The sequence below is a fragment of the Schistocerca piceifrons genome, chromosome 1, assembly GCF_021461385.2.
Source record: "Schistocerca piceifrons isolate TAMUIC-IGC-003096 chromosome 1, iqSchPice1.1, whole genome shotgun sequence".
In the NCBI taxonomy this organism is placed as follows: Eukaryota; Metazoa; Arthropoda; class Insecta; order Orthoptera; family Acrididae; genus Schistocerca; species Schistocerca piceifrons.
This window is the reverse complement of record NC_060138.1, coordinates 889,481,905-889,509,147: the sequence shown is the minus strand read 5'-3', so window position 1 is coordinate 889,509,147 and position 27,243 is coordinate 889,481,905. Positions and strand designations below refer to the sequence as shown.

Genomic DNA, 27,243 nt, shown 5'->3' with positions numbered 1-27,243 from the left:
TAGCCTTTTTTCATCCTCTTTTCTCAGTGTGCATGTTTTTGTTCCACAGAGTGCCAAACAACATACAAAACCTTTGTCTAGTCTTTTCCTCAGACCTTTATCTAGTTTGCCACATAATAATCTCCTCCTCCTACTGAATGCCTCTTTCAGTATAGCAATAAGATTTTCACCTACTGATGACTTCCGAAGTCTTCTGTGATCATACTTCCAAGATTTTTAAATGTTCTTACTTGACTAACAATAATTTATCTTATCTCAACATTTACCAGTCCCCTTCCTATTTTGATCACTGTACTCTTTGTTTTTGCTGGTTTGATGCTTATCCCATATTCCACAACAGCTTTATTCATATCAATTAGCATTTTTTTTCTTTTTTTTTTCTTTATTTATTTATTTTTTTTTTTTTTTACAGTTTATCGACATTTTACCACTAATACCACGTCAGCAGCAAATCTTATGCATTCCGTTCTCTTCCTACCAATATATACTCCTTGTTTTCTACGTAAGCCTTTCACAATAGTCTGTTCCAAGATTAAGTTGAATAATAAAGGGGGGAGGCAACAACCTTGCATAAAGCCCCTTCCAATGTTTCACTTCCAATCCTTATTCTCATGTTCCATTTAGTGCTTCCCTCTCCAAATTATCCATCAACTTGTTCCACAGAACTCTGCTGAAAGACTTTTATGTATCAATAAACAGAGCATAAATTTCTCTACCTTTCTCCATAAATCTACCCACTATGATTCTTAACAGGCCAATAGCATCTCTTGTTCCTTTTCTTTTTCTACTTCCAAACTGTTCCTCCCCAGTCCATATACCCAACTTGCCATATAGCATTTTATTCAACAATCTTAGCAATACCTTAGGTTTATAAGAGCTATGAAAGCATACTGATTTTTCTTTTTTATTCCTTTCATGAACAAGATGTGAATTATTGTCTGGTCTTTTTAGTATTTGTGAAACATAACTGTAGCTATTTAATTTTTCTTTTTGTTCTCCTTTATGCCATTACAGTCAGCACTACTGATAGTACAAAGAAAAATTTGCTCACCAGAAGACACAAAACGATAAAAACAGGAACTAAGTGCTAACCAATAGTGTCAGTTAAGCAACCAATTCCACCAAGCAAAAAGTAAATTTATGTCGAATACATTAAGAGTGAAAGCATATCACAACCCAGGAATGCAATAGTGTTCCTGAACTGGCTGCATGTTACATTGGGTGCACCAGCCGTCTATTGCTGGATATCTGTTCATTCTGTACATTCGGCAGCAACCCTGATGTGGCAGCTCACGCATGTTGCAATCGCTCTATCAGAAAGCCCCAAGCCATCAACAGACAGCACTTTTATTTAATGTTTTGTCCTTATAGATTTACTGTGAATTTTAGATTCAGAGTGAGCCGCAAAGTAGTGGTGCTGCCATAGTAGACTGTCACACTGATTATCCATGGTGGCTTCTCCAGTGCAGACCAAACAGAACAGACTGAATCAGAATATCTTGTTTTCCTTCCAAACTGGGACGCCATGTGTCTCGACCATGTCCTAGATGTTGAACCATGGATACATTAGCTGCACGGGACTTTTTGCTGAGTGCTCTACACATATTTTTCATATCTCTTTTTTCTCAATTTGTATCATTATTGTTGCAAGAAAGTGATCAGGCCATTCGCTTTTGTTGTCTATCTCATTACAGAGGTAGATTATTTACTTTCTTCCAGTATTTCCCAAATTCTTCAAAACGTCTGGTGGCAAGTTATCAACTCCTCATGTCTTCTGATTCTTTATCTCCTTCAACAACTTCATCTATTTCTGCTTCCTGGCTACTGCACAGCTTTATATCTTCTGGTAAATATTCCTCATCTCAAACCTTGATTTCAATTGGTATTTTATCTGTCTTATACAAACATTCTATATATTCTTGCCATCTGCTCCACTCCTTTGGTTTTTCAGCTTGTGTGCCATCTGCTCTGTCTATTTCCACATTAGTCTTAAATCTTTTTCTTTCAAAAGTTGGCCAAGTACGAGTAGGACTTGCACACTGAAGGTTCTGTACAAACTAAATTACGTATATAGATAATTCATCCATCCTGGGAATCAACAATCTAGATGATTTTTGCCTGATATCAATACTGATGCTGACAAGATATTGTTCCCAATACTTCCAACACCATAACAAAGTCCCTACAGAATTTCCTAAGACTAGCCCAGACATACAGAAAGAAGCAAGCACGGGACTTCAGCTTATGTACGTACAGTGAGAAGATTTAACACAATATTTTTTATATACTTACTGAGGGATAAATATAACCAATAATTTACATTTTGTGATTGCAAGCAGTAATATTTTTCTATTACTGTATTTACTTGATTATAAAACGAGGTTTTTGCCATATTTAACATTCGAAAAAGGGCTTTTACTCGCAATTAGACTATTGCTGCTGAGAGCAACATTTTTACATTGTTTAGTGGACTAATATAGGGATAGTCTTACATTTATAGAGGTCTTCTTACATTCAGAGATGAAGCTTTGGCTACTGAGATCAAGTGCAGATTTATTATGAAGAATTTGTAAAGGCAGCGCTCGTCAACGATACTCATGTTCCAACAGGCTCGAGATTTCCCAAAAAGCTGAAATGTTTGATACAGCATTGACATTGCTCCAACAATCGTGTGACACTGACTCACACAGCACTAGTGCAAGAGATATGTAAGAAACTTCAAACTAGCCACCACAAATTTGGCAATTTGGTGAAACACAGGAGGAAATAGCTTTAAATTCTATCATTTTACAAACTTTTGCTGTATCTGAACTGGCTCGCAATAAACATTCTCATACATGTATGGGTACTATGTATAAACATTAATGCCACTTTTCAAGTAAATGTAAAATTCAAAAAATGGAAATGTCCTCTGGAAAACATTAGCTTATTCAGAACCCAGACAAACATTTTACTTTATTATGAGATACTGTAATGATTTACTAAGTGGACTGCAAACAAGAAATTCGCTTGCTGTTCCCGTATTAGAATACCGAGTACAAATATTACCAGTTTTTAATCAGATTTAGAATATGATGATCATATTCCGATGAAACAAGGAGGAAAATTAATTCCAAATGAAATGTCTAACAAAGGAAATAGATCACATTAAACCAACTGTATCACATGAACAAATTACAGTGGCAAGATGTTGAGATAGTACCACCAGACATCACTAAATCACAGGATTAGTGGCAGTTCAAGAATGGGACTGAATCATAATGTTGATCCTTTATTTTTGTATTATTTAGTGGTGTTACATATGACCCACACACAAGAAGATATTTCAGGTTGCTTTCACAGTTTCTCAAGCTCAGCATTACAGAAGAGTTGGGATAGGGCAGACACACCAGCTTCGCTGAGAGCTAGAATGACTGTGGTGAGGGAAGTGATAAGCAGGCACCAAATTTCATATGTTGCCAACCATGGGAATCTACTCCATGTACTTTGGCTTTTTATGAACATCTACCACATTTAAATTGCAGTCAGTCTCAATTCATTTGTAGTCAGGATCAAACTGACATTAAAACTGGACAAATGCTGAACAATCGTATTCATCTTTGCAGCAAACTGTGAAAGTCTACATAGAAGCAAGTAGCATACTTACGTGTTTCTTAATGCAATGTTGTCGGCATTGGTTGTGAAATATAATTGGAATGGTGGGGGAAGGGGGGGGGGGGGGCTGTCAGCTGGTTCTCCATAGACAGTGACAAAGCGGTGAGCAGGCAAAATGTTTGGAAGCTTGAAAAATTGCAACATTCTCACATCAGTATAGAAAAAAAAAAAAAAACAATATGTACTCAGAAATAAAACACCTGTGCTCTCAGATACCACCATAATGAAAACTTGAGAAATAGAAACATCTTTTGAAGGAACAGGGAAATATTTGTGAAATAAATTTCACAGTTGTGCTATTATTATTATTATTATTAAAAACAGTGATACCACAGACTACAGAGTTAGTAAGACAAAAAGGCAGGAAAGAAAACGGTCTGGAAATTAATGTAAACTATTTCTTTTTATTTTCCTAGTATTATCAAAATGTAGACATGAGTTTACAATAGGTGTAATGTTAACATTTTGGCAGACACTCTGCGCAATGAAGCCGTTTCGAATTTTGATTAGTCCACATATGTTAAAAATAAATTTTTCTCAAGGAGTCTTTTAAAAAAAAAGAAGAAGAGGGGCTCGTCTTATACTTGGATAAATATGATATGTTTTGATGGATGATGAACGCAATGTCAGTTCTAATGTTAAAAATATATATGTCGTGTGATATAATCACGAATCAACAATTCTTGGATTTTTTTCTTTACTTATACTGCTAAATCTTGCTTCTTGCCAAATTTCATGACTATAGGTCAATGGGAAGTACCCTATATGTTTTGACGAGTGAGCTTTCATGTATCAATATACACTGAAGTGCAAAAGAAACTGGTGTAGGCGTATTCAAATACAGATATATGTAAACACGCAGAATATGACACTACAGTTGGCAGCGCCTATATAAGACAATTAGTGCCTGGCACAGTAGTTAGATGATTTGCTGCTGCTGCTACAATGGCAGGTTATCAAGCTTTAAGTGAGTTTGAACATGGTGTTATAGTCAGCAGATGAGAGATGGGATACAGCATCCCGAGGTAATAATGAAATGAGGAATTTCCTGTACCACCATTTCATAAGTGTAATGTGAATATCAGGAATCTGGTAAAACATCAAATCTTCGACATCACTGCAGCCGGAAAAAGATCCTGAAAGAAAGGGACCAACGACAACTGAAGAGAATCATTCAAAATGACACAACTGCAAACCTTCCACAAATTCCTGCAGATTTCAATGCTGGGTCATCAACAAGTATCAGCATGCAAACCATTCAACAAAACATCATCGATATGGGCTTTCGAAGCTGAAGGCCCACTCGTGTACTCTTGTTCTCTGCACGACACAAAGCTTTACGCCTCGCCTAGGCCCGCCAATGCTGAAATTGGACTGTTGATGATTTTAAACACGTTGCCTGATCAGATGAGACTCATCTCAAACTGTATTGACCGGATGGACGTGTATAGGTATGGAGACATCCTCATGAATCCATGGATCCCACATGTCAGCAGGGGACTGTTCAAGCCAGTGGAGGCTGTGTAATGATGTGGATCATATGCAGTTGGAGTGACATGGGACCCCTGATACACCTAGATACGACTGATAGGTGACACATCATCACATCACCTGCATCCATTGATGTCCATTGTGTGTTTCGACGGTTGGGAAATTCCAGCAGCGATGGTTGGGCAATTCCAACAGGACAATGCAACACGCCACACATCCAGAATTGCTAAAGTGTGGCTCCAGCAACACTCTTCTGAGATTAAACACTTCCACTGGCCACGAAACTCCCAAGACTAACATTATTAAGCATATCTGGGATGCCTTGCTACATATTGTTCAGAAGAGATCTCTATCCCCTCGCACTCTTGCAGATTTATGGACAACTCTGCAGGATCCATGGTGTCAATCCCTGCCAGCACTACTTCAGACATTAGTTGAGTCCATGCCACGTTGTGTTGTGGCACTTCTGCATGCTCATGGGGGGCCCTACAGGATATTAGGCACATGTACCAGTTTCTTTGGCTCTTCAGTGTATCTAACATAAATGTATGTATCTTTTAACTGCAATAACTCATAAGCTTAACTTTTTTACATCATCAAGGAATGATACACCCCAGTAAGCGATAAATTTCAATTTGATATGTCTAGCAGCTCCTGAGAACAAGGGTTCTTAACAGCTGGACTGATGGATGGGGAGGTAAACAACACTAAAAAGGTTCCGTTTTTACCGACTGAGGTACAGAACCCTAAAAACTCTCTCTCTAGACAGTTTGTGCATCATTTCATACTTTCCCCTCTCTCCATTTTTTTCTGTTTCCTTGCATTTCTCTTTCACCCATCTCTCTACATTGCATTTTCAGCTTTTCTTCTTAATTCATTGTTTGCTTCTTGTACCTCTTTTTGCCTCCTCCTTCTTCCACATTTTTCCATTTCTTCTATACTTGTAATTTTTTTTTCAATCTGTTTTCCATTATCCAGTCTTTCCTTATACTTTTGGACTCTATAATTCCTAGTATTCTTTGCCATAGTCCCTGGCCCTTCCCTCATGTCTATCCATTTGTCATTTACACATACACTATGTGATCAAAAGTATCCCGACACTCCCAAAAACATAGGTTTTTCATATTAGGCGCATTGTGCTGCCACCTACGGCCAGGTACTCCATAACAGCCACCTCAGTAGTCATTAGACATCATGAGAGAGCAGAATGGGGCACTCTACGGAACTCGCGGACTTCGAACGTGGTCAGGTGATTAGGTGTCACTTGTGTCATACATGTGTATGCGAGATTCCCACATTCCTAAACATCCCTAGCTCCACTGTTTCTGATGTGATAGTGAAGTGGAAATGTGAAGGGACACAAACAGCACAAAAGCGTACAAGCCGCCCTCGTCTGTTGATTGACAGAGACCGCCGACAGTTGAAGAGGGTTGTAATGAGGAATGAGCAGACATCTATCCAGACCATCACACAGGAATTCCAAACCGCATCAGGATCCACTGTAATTACTAAGACAGTTAGGCGGGAGGTGAGAAAACTTGGATTTCATGGTTGAGCGGCTGCTCACAAGCCACACAGCACGCCGGTAAACGCCAAATGACGCCGTGCTTGGTGTAAGGAGCGTAAACACTGGATGATTGAACAGTGGAAAAACACTGTGTGGAGTGATGAATCACGATACACAATGTGGCGATTCGACGGTAATGTGCGGATATGGGTATGTGTATGTGTATGGGTATGGCAAATGCCCAGTGAATGTAATGTACCAGCATGTGTAGTGCCAACAGTAAAATTTGGAGGCAGTGATGTTATGGTGTGGTTGTGTTTTTCATGGAGGGGGCTTGCACCCTTTGTTGTTTTGTATGGCACTATCACAGCAAAGGCCACATTGACATTTTAAGCACCTTCGTGCTTCCCACTATTGATGAGCAATTTGGGCATGGCGATTCCATCTTTCAACATGATTGAGCACCTGTTCATAATGCGCGGCCTGTTGCAGAGTGGTTACATGACAAGATCATCCCTGTAATGGACTGGCCTGCACAGAGTCCTGACCTGAATCCTACAGAACACCTTTGGGATGTTTTGGAATGCCGACTTCGTGCCAGGCCTCATCAACTGACATCGATACCTCTCCTCAGTGCAGCACTCTGTGAAGAATGGGCAGCCATACCCCAAGAAAACCTTCCAGCTCCTCATTGAACATATGTCTATGAGACTGAAAGCTGCCATCAAGGGTAAGTGTGGGCCAACACCATATTGAATTCCAGCATTACCGATGGAGGGCACCACAAACATGTAAGTCAATTTCAGCCAAGTGTCCGGATACTTTTGATCACATGGCGTGTACTTCAACTCTACCTCTTTCCCATTTTTCCACAAATCTTCGTTCTATTTGAAAATATGATTTCAGATAAATTTGTCTTTTGATACATACCAAACATTTTTTCATACTGCTCAGTAGCAAGGTTTGTTGCTTATGAACTTTTTCTCCAGCTCTACAAACTGGAGTACTGTGTTTTTCAAATGGACAAATTCCGTAACAAAAATGCCTTATGTTTTCGGAAGCTTCTACTACCTATGCTTGCATTTCTAGATGTGCCAGTATTTCTTTTCCGATCTTCAGTATACTGACTGCTTTTGCTATTCAATCTGAAACACAAAACTTTCATAATATTTGTTACTGGAGCAGCTTGAGGGATTAAGATCAAAACGTGAATTTATCCCAACAGCAATATATATTCCACTTTTCCTTGATTTCTTTGACCAGCTTGATGTAAGCTAAATAATTAAGACACTGTCTGCCTGCATCAGATTGTTCGATTCACTAGGATGAAAGCCACTAGCTCTTGCTATTTTCTTATGAACTGCCTCTTCGATGTGACATCTTTCAATTTGCATAGCCTTTTCCCTCTCTTCAACCAATGCACTGAAATTTTAATGGTGATATTACAACAGATGATAAAACTGTATTCATATCTTCAGAAATATTGGTCTCCTCAGCTTCATGTGATTGATATGGAATTAACACACGCGGAATTTGCTTTGCGGGAAAATCTTTTCAATGTGATTAGCACAGTTTTTAGCTGATTTTTTATCAGTCACCACAATTATATGTTTTAGTTGCGTAGCCATTTCCAAATAAATTGAGCACTTGCATTTCTTGTTGTATTATTTCCAAAAGGGTTACAACACAATATTTTGCAAAGCTTCATACTAGTGGCACAAGTAATGCTTGTTCATGAAAGCATGTCTGGGCATCTTCATTCCAGCATAAAATACTTATTCATTTAGGCAACTTTTGTACTTTAAAAAAAAAATTCTTTCACCTTTTTAGACCTTTACAGAATATTTAAACTGTTAAATGTCATTCAGAATAGTTATCATCTTCAAAGCTGTAAGGATTTAATTCACTGCTGCTGTAACCATGAAGAGTCACTCAATGCAGGTAGTAATCTGCCTTGAACACCTACACACATTCCATAACATAAATCAATGCAACACAATACGGATTCTACAAGGCTGCAATGCTTCAAACTGTAAAAGAAACAGGAAACAAATTTCAGTGGTTTCTGAATTAACAAACACTACTATATTTAAATGTACTGATAAAGCTCAAGAATTTAAGCCATATTATTGCACTTCAACTAAAATGATGCCACAATAACACTATTATAAAATCAGTGATGTCACTATTAAGGGACTAGTCCTCTTCGAAAATTTCCAAAAATTTATTTTTCCCTTAGAATGTTCTCTTGGTTGTCCACTTTATTGTAGGGTTCATCTCCAGTTCGCCAGAAAATCCACTAGCGGTTGCGAAAAAGTGTCTTCGGACAAGCCCTTGCAACTTTTCCACAAAAGCACACAAAAAGTGTATCGAGCGGGCAGAGCAACAGATAACAGAAACTACCAAAAGAGGCCTGCAGGATCACCATGGCCATAATGAAGATTGAGGTGGACCTCCTTTTGGATCTTGAAGGATTACTGTATGGTCCAGAGGCTGCTGACTAGAGATCTGTTAAACTACAAAAAATGTAACCCAAAATTTTATTGCATTTTTCTCAAAATTGTATGGCAGGGAACATAACTTGAGAATAGAACATATGATTTTGATCAGAATTTGACACCACCACCCTAAATTGAATTCTCTATCAGTGTACATAGCGTATATATTATGACATTTTCAAAAGTCTGTTTATGGTGCATGTTTTTGTCTCCATTTTGTGTGTGAAGAAAATGACATTTGTTTTAACATGACACTATTTTGTTATAACTTAATATTTTTCAATTATTCTATGGATGCTGGTAGAAAATATACTGAAAATGACTTATAAAAATTATTTTGTTACAGGTCCAATAGGAGGTCTTTGGGAATTCCCATTGATGACGTATTCTGGTTGCAAGGGGGGCTTCCCACAAGGCGCAGCAGTTACAGGAAGCATCTGACGTGGATACAAAAATGATCTTGTAAAGACAAAATTGTAAGGAATAAAACTATTTTATCAGATTTTGTATAACTTTTTATTTTTCTTGGAAAGATTTATCGCATATTTTTCATGCATTCATTGAGGACTACCCCTTTAACATCTGTTGTGTCAAGTACATGCAACATAAATGATTTACAAACATATTTTATAGACAGCCCTATCAGTCACAATTCTGTTATCTTCTATAAATCACTGTAATACATTTTATATGCTTGGTAACCTGAGAGGCTGATAGATAATAAGAAAATAATAATTCATTACTTTTCTGACAGGCGGACATGCAAAGTACTGATTGCTTTCTGATCTTCATTTATGTTATTTCTGTATTCTGTACAATAAGCTGTGTACCAGGACAGTGAAAAACAGGATCCAGGGATACTCATCAGATGCTCGTGCTAAGCCAACACACACCCACTTCTATGATTTTTTGGGTAGGCTACCTTCTACTGTTTCCTGGATACTGAAGTTTGACATGTGGTGTGACTCGCTGAGAGACAATGGTGGCATTTAAAAAAGGTGACAAAAACTGACCTTTTTAATTATTTTAGTCCCCTTCCTAAAGACCAGTTAAGACCACAATAAATTTCCTTATTATGGTTCCGGATGGGGTATGACCACTTTTTTTTCCTTCACAGAAATTTATTAATACATGCAACTGCATTGGTAATTCATTACTGATAATCGTAATTCACAAACCAAATCTACATCACATTTTTACAGTTAATGACAATCCATACTGGAAAAATACAAAAACAAAATAGAATGAGATTTTCACTCTGCAGCGGAGTGTGCGCTGATATGAAACTTCCTGGCAGATTAAAACTGTGTGCCCGACCGAGACTCGAACTCGGAACCTTTGCCTTTCGCGGGCAAGTGCTCTACCAACTGAGCTACCGAAGCACGACTCACGCCCGGTACTCACAGCTTTACTTCTGCCAGTACCTCGTCTCCTACCTTCCAAACTTTACAGAAGCTCTCCTGCGATCCTTGCAGAACTAGAACTCCTGAAAGAAAGGATACTGCGGAGACATGGCTTAGCCACAGCCTGGGGGATGTTTCCAGAATGAGATTTTCACTCTGCAGCGGAGTGTGCGCTGATATGAAACTTCCTGGCAGATTAAAACTGTGTGCCCGACCAAGACTCGAACTCGGAACCTTTGCCTTTCGCGGGCAAGTGCTCTACCAACTGAGGTTGGTTGCTGTTTCATAAAAATCTGAATAAGCAATGAAGTAATCTTACTAGACTTTCGTTTCTCAATATTTTTCTCAATAGTGTTCACCTGCCTTTCCTTTCCTGATTTGAGCATACCAAGCATACCCTGAGCCAAGTTTTCTCCCTTTAATTCTTTTTTCCTCCAGTGCTTTCTTTAATTCATCTACAGCTTGAGACAGAAGGTCTTCTTGTGCCTCATTCCAGAGCATTATTCCAGAGCAGCTGCCTTTTACTCAGCTGATTTTTTCACGTTATTCATCTTTTTAATCTCATCTTCAAGACATCTTTGGTTTTGTTCTGCTTTTTTGCTTTTCTTCTAATCTAAATTTTCTTTCATAGTCTTCCTTATAAGCAGTATAATCTGCACATGCTTGCTGTACATGTCTAATGAGCTGTGAGTCAACAGAAACAGAGAGAAAATGTCACCTCTCACAGTCCAAACGCTGTTTAAAAATCTTTCAACTGTTACTGCCTTATTTTCTTCTAGCGCGAGCTTCAAAATAGATTATCTGATCTCTATGTCCACATTTCCATGGGACAGAAGGCTTAACAACAAGTTTTGAAAAATGTGGATACTTAAACTCAATGGACGATGAGTCTCTTTTTCAGACATCCTGCTGACAGTAATTGTAAATACCTCTGATATTTAAATCGGAATATTTTTTTTCAAATAGTAGAATCTTCCAGCTGTCTAAAAAGTAATCTTGCTGAACATATAACAGCACAATTTTTGCAAACTTTAATGTATCACTGCAGCTTCTGCTCTTTATTTTTACTTGGGGTCTAAAAACCTAGATTTTTTGTGGTGCACCAGACAATACATCTTTTCCTTCACGTTTGCAAGTTGCAATTGAATGTTTTTGAGCATGCTTTAGGAACCACAACTTGTTCCATTCTTCTAGCTTATTAAGCTCTTCGGTTACATGCTCACTAGCAATTAGCTGTTCAAGAGGCAGCTGATTATCCAATGCAAAGAGTTCATTATTTATTACCTCAGTTTTTCTCACAGCAGAAAGCTTAAAACACAATCCAAGAAGTTTGTTTTTTATTTCTGTAGGTAAGTTATGAATCAAAGGTGTCTGATTCTGAAAAAGTTGCATGGACTTACTGAATAGTTCTGCAGATGAAATTATGGAATGAAATTCTGCTTTTATTGTACGTTTTTAAAAGCATTCTCAATGGCATTATAGGATTTGGGCTGAACAGTAGCAGAATTCGGTTTTTGAGATATATGTGTAATAATGTAATACTGAATATCACCCCACAGTTCCAAAAGCCTGTTGGCTGAAGGTCTTAAAATAGGTCACCTTGTGGCTATATGCTTCAAACACCTGTGATGCGGAATGTTACACTTCAAATTCTTCCCTGTAAACATGTGAAACATCACAATAACAGTACATATTTGCATACTTCTTCACCTAAACATTCCAAAGCTTTTACATAGGTATTATGCATGGAATGCATGTTGCAAGTTCTGATGTTTTTACTGCCTCGAATCTCCTGGACATCACTATCTAAAAGACTAAACACTTTTCTTCTTGACGTCAGGTGTGTCTGATATCAGCATAAGGCATTTATTTAGAAACAAATTGGTTTCAAAAAGTGCAATTTCTGATGTAATGTTTCACTATCTGCTCTGCCTATGAAGAAAGTTCTTAGGTGACACATTGTTATGTTACACCCTGACCAAAATGTAATGGTTGCCTGCAATTCTTCTTTATCCTTAAATCTAGTAGTTTCATCAAAACTCAATGTGTAATATGATGAACATACTTCTTCTAACATATGTCCCCAGCCCATTAGTTATTAATTATCCCGTTTTCTTAGAAAAAAGTGAAAAATTCTCAGGAACACTATCAGGGCACATCATCTCGAAAACATTACCAAAATCATTTAGCAATTTCAAAGATTAATTAGAAATCACTTATTTCATTGCCCAAATCAAAGCAGTGATGGTGGAAATATCCTTGGTACGTAACACACATGTTGTTGGCACATTTAACAAGATTGTCTCTGATCTGTAAGTTATAAATTTAACTGATGTGGTGCACATTTAATTCCTAAGTTACAATCACTGGTTAAAAATTGCCTGAATACCATTAGTGTCACAATTAATACAGCAAGAACACAAACTGCAAGATACTTCACTTTCACTAACTTTTTTCCCTGTGCAGAGACTTTACTTTTTAAACCATCTGTCTCTTCAAGCCAGTTACTACGGACACTGCATTTTCCATCTCAAAAAGTTTATCTTAAAAATTAAACAGAGTATCACAGCAGCAATTTAGCACTACAGCAAGATAGAATTTGGAGCAAACATAGAAGCAGTGGCAGAGGAACAATTGACACTAATAACTGTTGTACAACGTAACTTCGGTGCATAAACTATTTCATCTTCATCACTTAAAAGTCTGTCTTCCATTCACTTGCATAACCTTTCACAAAATGAAGTAGGGTGTTATGTCGATGGAACTAGGCCCAGCAGTACATCTCATTTCATATCCTTTCTGAAGAGAAATCCCTCTGAACCATAATTAATCCTTTGCTTTGAGGGCTTCATTATAATATGGACCTCTATTTACCTTTCTATCTTCAAGCACTCTGAGTAGTGTTTTTTATTTTTATTTTATTTTTGTTATCAATATGACATTAAAACCAAATCCAATAAAGTCAATACTGGTGATTTTCTTCAGAAGAACTTCATACATTTTCCTTTCAGTGTTGCCTCTTGCCTACAAATTATTCTTGCTGCTCTGAACATACCTTCACCTGTTATGCATGTGCATTCTGTTTCAAACAAATCAAGAAAAATATTAGTTGATTTTGTCACATCAGGTAACATTGTTCAAATATACATAATCAATTAAGACAATTGGTCAATTTTTGAACTTTCATCAGGTATCAAGGAAATTTTGCTATGTGACCCAATTATATTTTTGATGGCTTTGGCTTTCATTTTTGCAACAATGTGACTTAGTATGCTGACACATGCAAACCTGGAATGAAGAATACACCCTACATCCACCATTTTCAATTTGTGAACATCAGTTTCAGACTCAAAATCATTTAATGGTTGATTCCTTCTGGCAACTTTGTAGGCAGTTCTGAAAAGATTTCTTTGCGTTTACATATTTTCTTTCACAGATGTCATCTGGTCTGTTTTACTTTCTCCTAAGCATGATAAGGAAACTGTTAATCACTGTAGCAAAATATTCATTCCCTGATTACTTCTTTGTGGCCCCAACATCCCAACTTTCTTAGAACTTTTGCATCCCAGTTTGTGTTTTTACTATCAATCACTCATTTTTCTTACAGAAATCTTCTTTCCATCACATTTGCAAACAATCAGGAAGTTTATAATGAACACTATTTACAGAAGCAGATTCACAAATACATGGCACATTTTCAATACAAGTGATTTCATTTCCACTCTCCCTTGCTTTCATCACCTCTGCCATTTTCACCCTCACTGCCAAACACAGATTATATTTGCTGGAGATGATAATTACTATGTAATCTCAAGATCATTTCAACTCTGAAACTCCAATAGAATTCCACATTTTGCCTTAACCTCTTTAACACCGAATATGGAAGTGAACATGTGAGATTACAGATTCATGCATAACAATGAAAGTCATGCCTTCTTGAAATTTATTTTAAAATCTGACCACGTAAGACTATTGCTTATTTCTGTGGCTCTTAACATTCATGTGTGGGACCATTTCCATAATATTGTACACGTTGACACTCTAAAGACATTCTGAAAAAATTGAGAGATTGGCTGCCATTACACCTAAAAGGAACACCAACATACCTTTTACAAATAACCCAGATATAGACCAAATCTAATATCATTACCTGCTTTTACTAATAAAGTCACTGATGTATCATTTTTCTGCCTTTTAATACAAATAAATTGTAGGTTTTTACCCCCTCTGAGGATTCAAAAAGTTAACTCAACACTGGACAAGTCTGACTATTTCCCTGTAAGTGTTTCCAATGAACTATTTGTAATATAAGCTATGAACTGCTTCATTCAATAAACAACTGCAATTTTTTTAACTACTGATTTTGGTCACATTCTGACCATCTTCGGCCCACAAACAAAGTATTCAACTGTGCTTTCCACAAATGCAATAATTAATCTCTGTAAACACATTGGAATCACAAAAAACAGTAATGAATTATTATACAGAATGGTCTTGATTGCATAAAAATACTTTCATTCCCAAGCAGTGACCTGTTTTGACATGATGTACATCATCACAGGGTGACAGGCAAGTGACGGGGCATCTGCTATTTAACAATATGACACTACCACACAGTCCGCAATCGATAGTCAGTGGTATCCACAATCCCTGCTCTGTGCCATTTTCTCCATATGTCAGCACTCAGTATAACACTGTATAATTTATTTTTAACTTAATGTTTGTTATATTATGTGTTTCCCTCTATTCAGTTGTACTCTTAAATTACAGAAAGTAATCTGAAGAAGATCCACATTGGGTCAAAACCAGTCACTACTCATTAATGTTTTGTACATGATCAAGACTACTCTATATAATATTTTATTACAATAATTAATAATTCTTGAAATTTTCAATCGAGGTATAACATATGATGTAACAGATATGTTTTCTATCTGGCAATGTAAACATCAACGTGTGTTATGGTCCACAGGTGGTCAGAAACTTAGCAAAATTGATAGTCAAAAAAGAAAATAAGCACAGCTAAGTATTATATGAAGCAGTTCCTAACCTTCATAAAAGATGTCCAGCTCCAACTACACAAGTATCTGTAGTATTCACACAGACTTGTCCTGAGTATGTTCTAACAAAAAAAACAAGATCATGCTGAAAACCAATGCCACTGAATTTTTATATGAAAATTTTTCAAGTTTTTTTTAAAATAAAACATATTTTATTTTATTATATTAATATTCTACACCTTTATTCTTATGCCTACATTTTTATTTATCCACAGTCACCCAGACAATGGACACATTTCTCCCAATGAGAGACCAGTCTGCTGATACTCTCACTGCAGAATGTTTGACTTTGCTGACAGACCCACAACCTCGTCTCTGCCTACATCACTTCACCACTATCAAAGTGAAATCCTCAAAGGTGTTCTTTAAGTTTTAGAAACAGATGAAAATTAGACTGTGTGGAGGATGATGGAAGACAGTGAACCCAAGGCATCGAATTTTGCAGATGTCACAGCACTTGTGTGTGGTCTGGCATTGTCATGCTGAGGGAGAGACTGCTCCATATGTGGATGGTTATTACAGCATGCAGTTTCTCATGCACTGATAGTTATGTTACATTCTGCCCTGTTACACGCAACAATTCAGAACCCTGCAATGGCACAGGGTCGTAACTCGCGTCAGAGAAACGGGAAATGTCAAGAGAGTAATATGCATGACGTGTAATACCTCAAACAATATTGAGAACAGAATAAAAAATTCAGAGGCATTACTTTTTCAGTATGACATCGTACCAAAGGTATGTGATGATAAGCATCATTAAAAATTCACTGCCCAAATTTCTTAAGCCAGTCATCAAATAGCCAGTATGTTCTCAAAGCTTTTCACTGACAGTGGCACTACGAACTCAAAGCCATATTCCTTGTTACTCTAGAATGACTGCTTGAACAGGTTTCATAGAGACCAATATCAGTCATAATCCTCTGTTATCTTACTTTAATTAATGCAATACTGTAACACAAAAACATTTAATACAAATACATGTAGTCTTGGCATATGTACAATTACAACAATACATTAAATATCTTTGTGCTGTTATTTTGGCCTGACAATAAAGCTGCACTTCAAAACAGATTGTAGTATTAAAATAATCAAAGCAAATTGATAAAGAATTGTGACTATTAGTGACCCTATAAAATATGTTTATTAACTGTGATGACTGTTTTTAATGTGACATGTTCCACATCCTTGAGGATCTCCTCATTTTTGATCTATGGAACGAAAATTGTATACATTACTCTCAGAAGTCCAGACACCTATAAAGATCCTTGAATGCAACTAAAATGCATACTCATTTTATATGTAACTTTCATTGTTTACACTACACACATGGCCACGCCCCCCCCCCCCCCCCCCCCCCACACACACACGCGCTGAAAATGGTTCTGAGTGGTTATAATCATCACATATGAAATAATAGTGTTTTTGTAGACTGCCACTTCATAGAATAACAACTTTTGCATGAACAAACGAACATCACAATTCTTGTTAACAGGTGGCAGTCTGTTCTGCTCAATTAAAGTAAAAATTAATTTAAATTCCACTAAAAGAGGTTTCACACTCTTGCATGATACGTGACTATTTTACAGAATCCAAAAGCTTAACACATGATATATTACCGGTAACAGCTTTGTTCCCTGTAGATGACAAACCGAGTGCCTCCTTGGTCATTGCAGACAGCCCCTTCACCTACCAAACAAAAAAAAAAAAAAAAATCAATCATCATCATCATCATTATTTTGTAGAGAAAATAAGATGTATGAGGTTACAAAGAAAAAGATTAGTAACATTTATATCTAGGTTGTATGATAATTTTCAGGTTTGTCTGGTGTCTTTGAAACATAAGGCAACAATTAGTTCCCAGTATACGCAATAGTAAAATTGTTTGGGAGTTAAGTGCTGTGTAATGTAAAGAAAATCTCATATATATTCATGGGAAATTTATATCATGGCAATTGCACAAGCCAGTTAAATACTAAAGCAAAAGCATGCCTTTTGATAAACAGCTTTACCTACAACTTTTCACTACCTAACTGTTTAAAGCGAATTTTTACTGTTATCATTGTTTTTATTAAACAATCATTTTACATATAAATTTCACTTCACTTTTCATTTCCTTTCCTCCTGTTTTCTTATAACTTACATTTTGATCTCGTCCCCCATCAAAATTATTCCTGTGATCAGCTCTCTTTTGTGCAGAATGCTTATTTCTTTTCTACAACTTCTTTTTTTCACTTCTGCCCTTTACTTACTCCTCTTCCAACCTCTGTTAAAATCATTCTCCAGGTATAGTTATTTGAAGTCAGTAAAGAGTGTCTTCACACAATAGATTACAACAGTGTGTATTCTAAACACCATTTAATGTTTATCAATTATAATTACTACAATCAAAATTCATCGCTTCACCGTCATTGAAATGTGTTTGAATTGTCTCAATTGTGCCTGTTTCTCTATGCATACATCATTCAAAATTGTTTCATTTGTTGTTGCTTCAATAAATTCTAGAACAATGAAAATTTTACTATACAGGGTTGTCAAATGACAAGCAGACAGGTAGACAAAAAGTAAGTGAACTGTTTATTGTTTCAAAAGTTACCATCACAACTGTTTATACATTTATGCTACTGTAAAACAAGAATGTCAATGCTCTCATGGGGAAAATGTTTTTGGTTGCCTATGGAACCATGATTTGTCCAAACAAATCAACAACGATGAATGTCTTTCTTCTGGGCTCCCAAAATATCGAAATCACATGGGGACAAACTGGGACTGTACGGAGGGCATGTCAGGTCTTCCCAACAGAACTTCTGCAACATAGTCATAGACCCATCCACAAGCTCTCAAGGTTGTTTCGATTACTGCTGCTTGCCTGCTATGTGGGACAAACTGGTAGCCAAACCGGAAGCCAGGTAGATCAAAACAATGTGCAGAAAAATGTAATTTCATGGCACACCTCAACGAAAATGGGCATAGTGTACCAGTTATGTCCTCACACGTGAAGATGCTCAGTCCATGTGAGAAGGATAGGCTTATGGATCTATTGGAGGAGTCTGAAATGTTTTACTATCAGAAAGATTTTGGGGCCGTTTGATATCCCACTGCTGTTAAAACATAACACCATTTTTGTCTGTCCTAATTCCTTGAACTGTACTTAGAATTTAACATTGCTTTAATAAATTTATAAGTGTGGGTCATATGGATAAGAGTTACTCTGTTTTTAACCAATATGTAAAGTGTGCAGCAATAACTGATGCCACTGGTTAGTTCACACAGTTACAACCACATACGTACAAGGATGAATAAAATATAAACAGTCGGCAGGACCATACTCTTGCTTCTAGTATTGTTGGTTGGGCCCACTGAGAGTTAGGAGAGCCAGACATTACATACTTCTTCCAACTGCTATGTCAGTAATGCTCACCATGTCGGGGCAACAGATGAACCCTCCACTGCACAACGCATAGTTCAGTGACCAAACACTGTCACCGACCAGTTTGTTTTCCTGGCTTAAAAAGTTCAAGGAAGGATGAGAATGTGTAGAAAATCAGCAATGTTATTGCCTTCCTCAGACCAGCATTACAGACTGTGACACTGGTGCGGTTCAAGACATTCTCGAAGGTAATTGACGGGCGAGATCATCATCAGAAATTGCAGAGCACGTCAGAATAAGTTACAGGAGCAATCATTACAAATGATCTACATTTCCGTAAAGTGTGTTCCAGATGGCTCTCCCTGCTCTTGACCAACAATCAGAATGAGACTTCTGGAAGTATGTCAGAGGCCTACAGCAAGGTTTGCTTAAGAAAGTGATGCATTTTTGAGTCGGATCGTCACCTGCGATGAGACATGGGTCCACCATTACAGTCCCAAATCCAAACAACCTAGTAAGGAGTGGCAGAGGAAAGAGGAGGGGGCTCCAGTTACAGATAAAACTCAACTGTCAGTTGGCAACGATCTTCGACCATCAACTGGCAATGATCTTTCAACAGCCTTTTTTTCAACAAATGACTCATTTTGCTCACTGATTTTTTGCTTGATCAATGCACAATCAATACCTGTGAACTGCTCAACAAGGTTAGGGATGCATATCACCACAGAATACAAGACCAACCAATTTTATAGGCCATCCTCTACCACAACAATGCCAGGGCCCATGATGCAGCTCCAACAGTCTCCAAACTACAGGAAATGGAATTAGATAAAAGACAACTTCAGTTGATACTGGATCTCACTTTCACATGCGGCTGCGACCAGCCAGCAGCCTTGTGTCCAGTGTGGGGCGGCCACGCACCTCACTGTTCTTGTTCACCTGAAGATGGACTTGGTAGTCACCCGGAATTGGTTATGATTAACAAATAAATCTTTTACAGCTGAGGTGATTTATTATCTGATTCCACAATACTCCATTGCAGATGTCCTATCAATCAAATTTTATACAGGAAATGCACTGGACCTATTGCTCTGTGATTTCCATTTGTTTGGAGTGCTTAAAGTAACTTTAGGAGGGCACCAACTTCAATATGGCGAGGGGATGGAGGAATTCATGCGCAACTGTGTCCTGGTGCAACCAGCTACTCACTGGGAAAACTGTATTTCTAAAGCCAAAACTATGTGGAAAAATAAACCAACTGTCTTTTGTCTTTCAATAAACGATTTTTTCTTAAATTAAAATACCATTTGTATTTGATTCACCATTGTAGAACTATAAAACATTTGACACTGTTTTTAGTTACAACCACGTTTTTTGTTTTACTTGCACAAGTCACAAGTTTTGTAAAAGTAAAAAATAATAAAGAAAATGATATAACACACAAATTTTAAAATAAGTTTAATATACTTCATCTATGCATCACACATGTAGATGATGCTGTAGACTGGCATGATGTACACTGAAGCCAGTTGTATAATAATTGTGAACAGCAGCCTCAGGGTGAACTCAACCTTTGACATGAATAGTCCAGGTGAGACTATGTGTATACAGTATATAAGTTGTTGCAATGTTTGAACTTACATTTGCTGATATGTACTTTATCACTGACTCACATGTAACACTTATATAACAGTACATACAGGAAGGATCACATATCATATAGTAAATGGTTTTTATAAGCCTTTTAGTACTTTAAGAAGGCCACCCAGTGACTGAAATCTAGACTGGCAATAAATATTATTTGCAACTGATTGCTGTTCTCTTTACCACGTTCACTGGACACACCTGTTTCCTTATGGAGTCAGACATAACAAAATTTTACTTATTATGCATGTGAAGTATAGCAGGAAGAATACACTTAAATTGAATTTGTTGATGATTCAGGTGGGTACAGGATGCTAGGTTTACTAAATAGAGCTGCCTTCTCTAGCAGCAACAATGGCTCTAACACAGCTGAGCATCAAGTCGAATGTAGATGACATATACAGAAATATCATCCACACTGCTTCAGCTCTATGACACACTTCATGAATTGTATTCGCTGGCGAGTGGTAATGCACCAATCTCTTCATAACCTACAATTAGATGTCTTCAATAGTTGAGAGATCAGAACATACCGTCCAAGGCAATACTCAAACACCTTCTGTACTAAATTAGTTCTCAGGCTACATGCAGTCATGCACTATATGTTGAAGGATAACATAATAGAGACTGAGAATATAGAGCACACCTGAGAAGTTAGCACATCAAAAATATAACAGGTGCACTCCTAATTACTAGCTCTGTGAGCGAGCAAATACTGTATCGTGCACCCAATGGCACACCCGCATGATTGTGCTACGTGCTGGGTTAATATGATAATGATAAACACAATTCATAAGCATTCATGTGCAAAACCAGAAATCATATGAAAAGATAACTTGGTGCTACCCTGTGTCCAATGTTGTCACTGGGTACACCAAAGTCAGCGTGCCTCTCTGCTGCTGCACCTACGGTAGCGCTGATGGTCCTTGGCACTCCAAATGTCTTTGCACTGCCCAAACAGGAAACTGACATGTGACAAATGAGCCCATTTCCTGACTTAAAAGTACAGAATGTGGTTTTATGATCCTGCAGATCTGAGTGAACAATACCTCTGTGCTCTCAAGCTTTAGTCACAAGGGACGGTTGAGATCCCACATGGCATTTAATACACACCTCCTGAATCACTGATTCCATACTCACATGATAGTCATGTAATACCAACCAATACAAGACAATGTCGAGGCACAGTAAACCACAGTCTCCATAAGGCACAAGCCTGCCACTATCGAATCCTGATACATTCTGGTAGATGTTTCTCCTCCTTACACGAGGTGTAACATGATTGTCTCACTGGAAACCAACATCAAAATGTGTTTTATGAATGAGAAACTGCCGATAATCATTCCTTATGCAGGATGAAGCTAAACACCACTGACAAAATTTCAGAAGTTTTTCAAAGATTTTGAGTACTTTAGGTATCAGGAACCTGCGATCTCTGAAGGTTGATTAAGGAACACGAACTGTGTGACTAAGAATTGTGTGACTAAAATAGCTTCAGACTTTTGACAGTTTGGCCCAGTGACGAGAACATGATGATGTTGCACAGGTAACGTCAACAGCGAGCCTCTTTCCCCTCATGTGCCCCAACAGCTCAGCACGTACAGTACGGTCTGTTGCTGTGGCATCGTTAAACACTAGCATGAACTGGTGAGCATTCACTGCTTCTGTGTTCCTCTGCTCTTGTTGTGAAGTAAGGTTCCCCCCTCCCTGTAGTTGAAGTGTTCTGTGCTTGTCAGCTATTACTGTGTACTAGTGTCCTGTATCTGTGCTGTTTTAGTAGCAGTGTGATAAGTCTCAAGATTTGCAGTAAAAGAAAATTTCACAGGGTGTTTGTAATGTCACAGACTTTTCCAGCACACTGCTGCCTTTGTCACCCCTGAGTGATGTAAAAATATGTATTTATTTTAAAATGTCATTAAAGAGTTTTTACACAGTATGATTTTAGGAAATAATCACAAGAGTGTATTTTTTTTACATTTTATATTGAGCGAGTGAGGGTCAGAGCAACACATCATCATACACTTCATTGTGAGTGGAAAATTGCTGTCAGCCAGAATGACAATGTTAGCTGATGGCCAATGACTGGTAGAGGATCTCGCCATTTTGTTCAGGGTCCTTGCACCAATTTTTTTTAATTAGAAAAGGGAAAAAACATGAAAATATCTGGAAATGTTTAGTCTGTATGTTGCACCTCACAATGAAAGGACAGCTGTTGGAAATACTATGTACTGTAATTGTGATTATGACAAACTACTGTTAATTGCAATGTTTGATTATTGTGATTACCATGGAAAGTCGAGTGTTATAATCACACTGCACTGTCGGAAAAGTTTATATGACAAACCATTATCCTGTGTTACTGGAAGCTTTAAAGAAGGTTTAGTGAAAAGAAATATTTAGCATAATTAAGAAAAATGAAGCTGGAAACAATAATACTGTTTACTAATTCATAAGTATATGAATATATTGGACGTATAACAAGAATTACTAATTTCAAAATTTTAAAAGTTTGGTTAACTGTCAAGTTAAAGAAACTATTTAATGAGTGTTTAGCAAATGAAAATTTAATTTCAAATTGGAAACTGTGGTGGGAGGGAATACAAAAGTACTCTCAATACTAATTATAAAATATTCCTGACAAAAACTTGCATCCAAAGTGAAATCATACTGATACACAAAATCTTAAGCAACATATACAGAGAACCGTTATGTACATGGTGCACCAGACCATGGTCATATAAATTAACTCATTGCTGTGGCATCAGGAAACAGTAGCATGAGTTGGTCAGCATTCATTACTTCTGCTTTACTCTGCTCTTACTGAGAAGTGTAGAATTTTTTTTTCAATAGCATTTAAGTGTTCTTCATTTGTCAGATGTTACTGTGAACTTTGGTTTTACATTAGCTTTGTTTCAGTAGTAGTACGGTAAGTCTCAAGGTTTGCAGTAAAAGAAAGTTCCACGAGTTCATGATCACTGGCTTCAGAGTTGGTCTATATCCATGGTTAAGGATGTGAATGGGCGTAGTCTGCATGTGAGTATTCTGGACCAGGGAGCAATAGTGGGGGGTCAGTTTTAGGTATTTGAAGACAGGTTAGGGACAGATGACTCTGTAGTTTGATAACCTCCTCTCCAAACCAACCAACCAAGACAGGTAGGCACCAATGCACATTCATAAGTTTATGGTGTTGCTTGCTGGGAAGTTAATAGAAAGGAAAGCAGATGGGCATGATCAAGCATCATAGGTCATTCTTTCTTGGAAACTACAGGCAAGAACAGAAGCTATGACAAATAGATAACAATGATAGACACATTCTAGCACTGTGTAATATCCAAACATTCATATTGTCATCATCAACAAAAGGAGTTGCAATGTTCAACAAGTTTCTTTTCAACCTCAAAGAAATTGAGTTATTTAATGAGAGTAAGTCGCCCTTCCGGAACTATCTTCAGTTCGGTTTCACAAAAAGTTTTCATCCCAGCAGTTTATCATAGAGATAAGTGACTCAATGGCCTGGAGATTACATTATCTGTGTGCCATGAGGAAAATTTCATTCAACCCGATCAAGTGGTTCGGCAGGACAAGGCACATCATACACTGACAAAAGCCTGGAGGTAACCTGCATCAGAGAAGCATTGCCGGAGGAACAAAATGTACTATCTTAAAAAAAAAAAAAAAAAAAAAACCATATCACTCTAATTTTCCTCAATACAGCTTAAACTGTTCACTTCAAGCAATTTGGGACAACAAAGCTGTTTCTGGAGTTTATATGTGCCGTAACTCATTTGGGTATTGTCAGATTTAATTGTAATGAAACCATTTGCACCATAGTCACTTCGAACAGAACATGCCCAGTTGCCTAACAGATGGCTGCATACCTATGCCACCCCTCCAGCAGGAGCCGTTCAGCTGTACCACATGAATGATCAGATACTCCATGGCTGAAACAGAAGCATTGCACAAGTTGTTTTGAATACTGCATGTGCCAATAATGTGTGGGACCATGACAGATATGTACAAAATGCACATAAACTTCAAATTACATTGCATCCCTACAGATCTCTTCGGAGGCTGAAATCAGTTGTGTGACTTTTGCCTAATAATTACAACCTAATAAAGGAAAAATTACATCATCTACATAATTGTTCTAACTTGGTGGTGATAGAATGATTTGATAACTGTACAATGTCTCAATGATGACTAGGATGTTTAGATATGGAGAACAAACTCAAATTGTGAAAGGAAATTGGCTGTGCCTTATCAAAAGCACCATCCCATCATTCACCTTAATCAGTATAGGGAAATCATGGAAAACCTAAATTGGGATGGCTACACATGCTTTCACCCATTGTCATTCACTCATCCCCCCCCCCCCCCTCACCTCGCCCAAATATGAATCCAGAGTCTTACTTAAAAGTTGCGTAATCCACTTTTATATATCTGCCACTGACGTCAGGTCCCAGTTGACGATACACATGAGGCCTTCACTGAGATAAATGTTTGAATTATTCCACCTAAGTCCTGGCCCTGATAAATTAACAGAGTTTGTGCATTGATATCCATTTTGAAAGAGTTATTTGAGAACTACTATTAAAAATTTTGCAAGCTCAAGAGACTTGATGCAATGCGCACTGTGTAAGTCATTTTCACTTCAGTGTGTAGTGATACCACTTCACTATCAGCTACTATATTTTATTTTCATGGGGGTTCACAGGACACACCTTCTCCAGACAAGACAATTCCAAGTAACTGACACACACTTGTGCTGATTAATTTGTCATTCTCACATGCAGTATTTGTTACATTTCCTGCAAACTGACTTTTTCTATTTCTCACTACTGTCATGCAGCAAAACTGCTGACTTTTGGAAAATAGGATGCATTTGGTTTGAATGTCCTCAGGTTGAACTGGATGAATCACATTTACTATGTTGGCAATATTAGTATCTCAAAAATATTAGGAAAAGGATAGACTGCTACGTCACAAAGGTGACCCACTGAGTTGCAGACAGGCACAATGAAAAGACTGTTTGCACATGAAAGCTTTTGGCCAAAGCCTTCTTCAGCAAGGGAACACACACACGCACGCACGCTCGCACACACGCATGCGCACTCACACACACGCACGGGCGCTCGCACGCACGTGCGCTCACACACACGCACGTGCGCTCACACACACGCACGTGCGCTCACACACACGCACGTGCGCTCACACACACGCAAAACCACTACCATCGGCAACTCTGAACAGAATGCCAGTGGTGGCAGACATGGGCATATGAGGCGTGCTTGCTTTGTGTGAATGTGTGTTCATGTTTTCTTTGCTGAAAAAGGCTTTGGGCAAAAGCTGTAATATGTACACACTATTTTCATTGTACCTGATAAATAATAATAAATACTTTGGTGACAAATTTTTCACAATAATTACCACCAGAACACTCATCTTGCTTCGACATCTACTTCTACATTCATACTGTGCAATTACTAGTGCTAAGGGAACATTGGTGGATTTTTTTACTGTAACAACTAAGTTTCGTTTCATTTAATTCTCTATGGAACAATGAGAATAGCTTACTTGCTTCTGTGTGTATTGTCACTACTGTAATTTTGTATTTAAGTGATTTAAGTGTGTACAAGTGGCGTAAGAATATCCTCAAATTTCATCCTGAAAACTATTTTTGGGACATTTCTACACAGGTTCTTCCCAATACATTAGAAGAACCCTTTCCAGTGGCAGCCAGTAAAAATTTTCAGTATTTCTATTATGCACTTCACACTGTGAACACAATGCAACAATTCAGTTTGTCTTTGTCTGTATATGGTCATCTTCCTTGTGAGCCAAACATGATAAACACTGCTGACCTTAACACTGCAATGCAAAGGAGACCTGAATGTAACAAATATCAAATTGACACAAAGTATACATTTGCTTGGCTATGCAAATGATTAGCTTTTCACTGCAAACTAGGTGGGAGTAAGCACAAGCTACATTCTCTATACACAGAAAGATAACACACTGGATTTCTTTTTCACAAATCACATTTGGTTGTTGTTTCTTTGTGAGAAGACAATATATTAAGCAGAAATATAAACCAGCATGTGCCGGAATTCAATAGTATTAGGATCGTGGCCTACTGAGGTTGCAGTTTATTGATCCAAGATATTGACACCCACATTTTGTAGGATCCCAAGGCTGTTATGGAAACAGGTAATCAATAGACTCGGGAGAGCGCTATTCAATGGGCTCATGCTGCTTTGAAGGACAGTACAGACTTATTGTGCTTGTTTGCAGCAAGATAAATATCTACACGCACAGTTTTAACCACAAACTGCCACCATGGGGACAATTATCACAACTTCCACTCAGGTGGCAACCGAGATGGGTAATGACAGCAGTGTCCCTTGACAACACTGGACACAGGAGAGACATCAAGTCATCTTTCTGATGAGCCACATTCGGCTTAGCAAACTAGCAGATTGCATTCAGCACTGCCACACAGGCACAGCATGTGGTGGCCAATGGGTACACAATAGGATCATCTCCAGTTCGTATGGGTGATAATTTAGGCAGCAGTTATTACATTTCTGGTGTTTTAAGACTGGAGCTTGTGCTCTTTATT

General features: G+C 37.7%; 1 protein-coding gene across 2 annotated transcripts in view; it reads right to left on the bottom strand.

Annotated features, from left to right (window-relative positions):
* LOC124716871 (probable GPI-anchored adhesin-like protein PGA55) overlaps window positions 1-27,243 on the bottom strand; it is a 132,970-nt gene that overhangs the window by 19,847 nt on the left and 85,880 nt on the right. For both annotated transcript variants that reach the window (XM_047243427.1, XM_047243434.1), the window contains one exon: window positions 17,230-17,299. In XM_047243427.1, the coding sequence (XP_047099383.1) occupies window positions 17,230-17,299 (70 nt within the window). The remainder of the gene's footprint in view (window positions 1-17,229; window positions 17,300-27,243) is intronic.